At 41.3% G+C, this 5822-nt stretch overlaps 1 protein-coding gene across 2 annotated transcripts in view; it reads left to right on the forward strand.

Annotated features, from left to right (window-relative positions):
- The window catches only part of POLA1 (polymerase (DNA directed), alpha 1, catalytic subunit), a 207886-nt gene extending 202529 nt beyond the window's left edge, over window positions 1–5357 (forward strand). The window contains exon 36 of one of the 2 annotated variants that reach the window (XM_009893114.1): window positions 4823–5357. In XM_009893114.1, the coding sequence (XP_009891416.1) occupies window positions 4823–4995 (173 nt within the window). In that variant the 3' untranslated portion in view covers window positions 4996–5357. The remainder of the gene's footprint in view (window positions 1–4822) is intronic. The other variant, XM_009893112.1, reaches the window with a different exon arrangement.
- The last annotated feature ends 465 nt before the right edge of the window (window positions 5358–5822 follow it).

Raw genomic sequence — 5822 nt, forward strand, 5'->3', positions numbered from 1 at the left:
CCATAAATGGCAAAGTTAAGGTTAACAGCATAAATAGGGGTGCTAAGGATTATAAAAGGGGAACCCATGCAATTAAAAAAAAATGGCTTACATAACCTGATATCATAATAGACAGAATATTTATTTAACTTGCAGTAAATTGACACACCTCTAGACAGAGACAATTATGACTGACTGTAAAACATCTGACAGAACCAATTATGACTGACTGTTGTTTGCTACCTTTGCACAGAAATAAATGAAACACAGATATTTGGAACAGAGACTGCTGCCTGTGTGTCTAAGCTTGCTGTAATTAAAATACAATAACCAGTAGGCGATGTAAAAAAATCAGTAGCTAATTTAGTATGTTCTTTAACTCTTTAAATAAAAGCGTGAGAGACACGATGCTGTACATAAATGATACTCTGCAGCTTTTTTTGTGCCTTCCCAGGTAAACCAACATTTTGGCACTATGCTCGTAGACCCCTATGTTGTTTCTCACGTATGCGCACACACAAATACAAAGAAATGTGAACATATTTTTACTTCTCGCTCTGCAGAGCAGGTTATCAACAGAATAATCAGAGGGAGAGAGTTTAATATTATTGCACAGTTCAGTTGTCCAATCAGTAGAAGAAAAAAGAGAAGATTTTTCACCGAGCCATGTCTTAGGGAATCCAAGAACAAAAGTTCTTGATCTTCACTATCAGGTTATTCTGTGTCATTTGAGTAGGAAAAAAGGGAAATTGCAATAAATGGAAAACACATGACCAGGTAGAGATCACCTCCAAATGTTTCCATTGTTGCTTCCAGCATCGGAACAACAGCATGTGATAAATGGATTTCACATACCTTTAATTTTTTTTTTTCCAAATAATATAAAAATATACCTAGTTAGCTAAACAAGGACTTGAATGGGGTGCTGAATCTGACAGGGACATCCAGAATTTTAGGCTGTGTTTTGTGAAGGGAACAAGGGGGCAGTTATGTTGGGGGTGGGAGGGGTTTAACTGCATGTTTGGTGACATAATTCTAAAATCTTTACCAGATTTATTAACTTTAGAGAATACAGTACCTGAATTTGAATTATGTACAGTCAGAAGCACGTCTTCCTCTTTTTTTTTTAATTTCTATTAAAATAATTGTGTTTTTTCATTTGTAGATTTATTTTAGTAGTATCTTCTGTATGCTCTGCATGTGTATAAATATAGTCTCTTTATGTATATTCATATTTGCATTCTGCAGCAGTGGTCATCTTAAAAGATTGCTTGCCACTGAACTTGGATATTATTAAAACAACGATGGGGTGATAATAGGTGTAGAACTATTTTGGAACGTGACTGACTACTGAAAGGCAATTTCAGTCAGTTTGTATTGCTTAGTTTTCAGAAGGCCTTAGGTGCCTTATTGATTAAATTCTCATTTAGGAAGAAAGTAGGAGCTTTTATATGCATCTCTAAGTTGGATGGTATGGTAACTCAAAGGTATTGACTGGCTGTGTGATATACGACGGTCACAGTTGTCTTTTACTCAGAGAAGCACAGAGTGATGCTGGTTGTCATTCTTACTCTGCTGTGTGGCAGCGTAAATAGTCCCCTTTCTAACCAACCTGGTGGGAAAAGTCAATATCCCATCAGCAAAGGAGGTAAACACATCAGGAGCTGTGTCCTCTCTCATCTTCCCCTGCTCTGTATTACTACAGTTCTTTAAATCTCTTCTCCCCAGTCATCAGATGCACTTGTGTCATTCAAATGCATGGTGTGGCTGTGCTGCAGCCCCAGCCGCTGCCTGCCTCTCCTCCCGGAGCTCCCGGCTCCCATTCTCTTATAATTGAAACTTAAAATTGGCCTCATTACTTCAACGAGGCCCCTCATATTTCTCCATTTTTTTCAGGCCACCCTTTCCTGCTTGTCTCTTCGAGGGTAATTGCGTCTAAGAAATGTTTGAAGCATACTGTCAGAAAGGTTATCACGTGTAATTAAAGTTTAGATTTAATGTTGGGGGGGAGCTAGGCGCTCTGTTAGCGGGACGGCTGGAGCCTGAATTCAAGCTGTACGCGGGCCTGGATTTTTGTTCCCTACTTTCAGCCCTGGTTTATTGTTTGCCTCGCCGTTCTCGTGATTAGTGTGCCTTCCTGCTCTCTTTGCATGTGCCAGCTGTTTCTGTGCATTGATGCATTTCACCTTGGTCCCCCCTGAGCTCCAGGAAGCTTTAAACTATTTTTGCCTAGTTTTGAGCTACGAGGATGGTATTTTCCACAGTTTCTTGGTATGAAGCACGTGGTTTTGCTAGCGTGCAAGCAGTGGCAAGTGAACCCATTTAGTATGTCATTTATCTTGAAAATGCATGAACTAGTTGGTGCTGAATTTGTGGCAACGTGGGTTTGGTAGTTTTATGGATCTGGTTGTTACAATTTTCAAGGTTTGTTTAATTAAACCCGACGCTTAAATAATTTCAGGATCATTAAATGTGTTCATGCCGTAGTGATTTCAGTCTGTTAATGAACAGGTTCCTGTAATCAAAGTTTTTATTGTATTGGTGGTGTATTTTAAGGAAATTTTAATTCTGCTAATACACATAATGTCGTTACTGTCTGGGCGATGGTGAGAATGTGGTACCTCCAACTAGGCATCTTCCTCTGTTTGCTTACTGCCCAAAGTTGGCAATATATATATACAAATAAATACCCAAAACCGAATATGATAGCACAATATATACCTTGTTAACAAGGATATATGAAAGGTGCTTACCAAAGGGCTTTTAATCGATGTATTCGGTTACTCCATCTGGCATCGTTAATTTAAATTTTAATTTAATTTTTAAAGATTTGATAGCGTTATGCAGAGCAATTGAGTTCAGTGGAAGTTTGTGGATAACATGGAAAACCTAAGCAGATGGCAGTTGCTCAGTAAAACATTACTGTTTGTATTGTATCCAGTAGTTAATCTGCTGAGCTCATCCTAAAACATCTGAGGCGCTGCAAAAATACTCATAAATCCTCAGGGAGGAGGAATTCACAAACCCAAAATTGTAATAGCTATTTCTGTTACCATGCCTCCCTTCCCTGCTATCTCCTCATGTGGCAGTGCTTGACTCGGCTGCTGAGATGAAGGTGCGTCCGATGGGACGTCTTCATCTCAGTCACATCGTAGAAGTGAGTCATCACAGAAGTGAGTCATTTCTTCCCTCGCACAGGTGGACTCAAAAAACCAGTGTGTCCCTCTCCTCCAAACCCTTCTTCTCTCAAATAAACTCGGCTGGTTTAGAGACGGCTGGTTTTTTCACTTTAGCTTGTGCCACGTAGTAAAAGCTGTTCAAAAGGGGATGGAGGCTCCTTTGTTACATGTTCAAAGCGTGAGGAGGGCAGTACCAATGCTGTGAAGGTGACAGGAAGAAATGAGACAACAGCTTTTAGGCAAAGCTAATGGGCAACAGAGGGATCATGTTGGTTGCTCACGAGACACATGCTTACGCTGCACTGAAGTGGCTTGAAAGCTGAACCTTTAAATACCTGTGCCGTGCTCTCGTAGTTCTGCTTGACCTGGAGTCCCTCCAACCTAATGGGGGGGGCGGGAGGGGGGGAACACGGACAACTGCCTCGAGGGCACCTCATTTTGCAATACACCCTTCGTGTGTGCTCAGCAGATTATCCAGCGCTGCCTGTTCCAAGGTGTACCTGCAGACACGGGCTTTCAGGTAGGAGCTGGTGTTTCTAAAGTTGGTTGGAAAGGAGGAACACAACTGCACTGGATCTGCATCAAGTTGGCATTGATGTGTGTCAGTAGAATATTTTGCTTTTTAAGTCTTTGTCCACGGCCTTTGTAAAGCAAAAACTGGACAACCACCCAAACAAAAACCCTGGATTTTTTTGGGGTGGCATAAAATCTTAAAAAAAAAAAAAAAAAAAAAAAGAAAAATAAAAGAACAGTTTGGGCATCCCTGCTGAAATATGTACAAATTCATGCACGTGCATGTGAGTTTGCACATACACAAACGTACAAGTGAGTAAATGTCTTGTACTTTAGACATTTATTCACAGATACTATTGGTCAAGCATTTGGGAATGGCTCTCTTCATTCATGCCTCAGGTGAACCTGATGTCTCCTGGTTGAGATACCGGGCATCTCCTCTCTGTTTTAGGGTAGGATAGCATGGAATTTCCTCTGTTTGTGCTACTGTCCTTTCTCTTCCAATGCCTCCCTAGTGCTGAGCATCGCAATTCCCATCCTGCACACAAGGTGCATGCGGGAATGCACGAGATGGGAGATGAGTCTGTCCCAGGTTGTGCCAGTGCCAGTATTAGCAGCAGCAGGGACGAGAGAAGCAAAGCATGGTTTCCTTCACTTCTGAAGCCAAGTTTGGGCAGAATCTCTCCCTACTTCAAACCTCTGGGGACTCTTGAGTAGTTCTTACTAAGTTAAGGCACCTGCTCATTTTAAATGAGGCCCTTTCAGAGCCAGCCCTGCTACTGCTTGTTTTCTCTGCTGTGACTTAGTGAACCCCCATTTCCCTCCAGTTGGAAGACATGACTGGGTAAGCAGTGCTTCTTGACAGCTCCTGGCAGGAGCCGCTGGACCGGTGCCGGTGGGGCTGAGGGAGCTTCAGCCCCGCCACTATGTGCAGGTTGACACAGCCTCTAACCAGACTGGTGCAGCGCTGCAGGCAGGGTTGGGGAGGGAGGCAGGGGGTGAGCTTGCCATAAATGTCGTCTTTGCTAGCTACAACATTCACCTCATTTGAAAATACCATGATTCGCACTAGTAGTGAATGTAAAAGTACTGTCTTTTTGTGGTCATTTAACCTTTCTCTGTTTTTTTTTTTTTTCCCTTCGTTCTTTTAGAGTATTTGAAGAAGAAGCCACTCAAGAGGGAAGTCTCTGAGGCCTACAAAAGACTGAAGAGCACCGTAGACAAATGTCTGTCCACGAGTGGCTACTCAGAAGTGAACCTCGGCAAACTGTTTGCCGTCAGTATAGGAAGATCTGTGGGAGAGTCCAATAATGAAAGACAGTGATTGATTGAAAATGGAGGGAGACGAGAGGCTAGTTCCTTGTTTAACAGTAATGATCTCTTAAGCGATACTCTATTCCAGTATGCACAATGAGGTTTTAATAATCTTGTCTCTTTGGAGGAGGAAGAATGGATGATGAAAACAGGATATACAATTCACATGGACATGAAATGTTCGAGGTGTTTTTACCTTCCATTCTCTTCTTCATTGAGAAACCAGGGTTATTAAAATACAGAGTAGTTGATTTTTGCAATCTATTTTGTTGTGTATTTAGACCTATGAGGGAAAAAAGGGGGTGGGAGAATTGCTGCTTTAATTGGATAATTCCCAGTGAGAGTTGCTGGAATGTAAGTGATCCTAGACTTTGCTCCAGGGTATTTACTAGAGGTGCTCTCAGGAAGAGAGGTTAGTAGAGGTCTCAGTAGGAGCACTAATGTTTTGCCTTTTCGCAGTTTATCTTCTTCCTGATCGTAAACATACCAATTAAAAACAATACTAAACCTAAATGCCTTTAAATGTCCTAATACCTTCTGAAGAGAGGTAGGGATGCTTTACTTTCAAATTTATTAAAGGTAAAGAACGACTGAAACCTGGAGGTGCTGAAAATAGGGACCATCTTTTTTATTAAGAGTCTTTCCATGCATCTTAAAGCGTGTTATTTTGCCATGGTGGAAATTTATTATGTGGATGTAGGGACATGCACGTGTATAAAACCAGTTTCATACAGACGCGGGATATAAATGTATTTCATTTCCTTCCATGCAAAGTATTTGAAACTAAGCAATCAACAGGGAAAAATATGTTTTGGGTGGTAGTGTAAGCAATAACAA

This window comes from Charadrius vociferus, unplaced genomic scaffold (genome assembly GCF_000708025.1).
Source record: "Charadrius vociferus isolate BGI_N301 unplaced genomic scaffold, ASM70802v2 scaffold169, whole genome shotgun sequence".
Taxonomy (NCBI): domain Eukaryota; kingdom Metazoa; phylum Chordata; class Aves; order Charadriiformes; family Charadriidae; genus Charadrius; species Charadrius vociferus.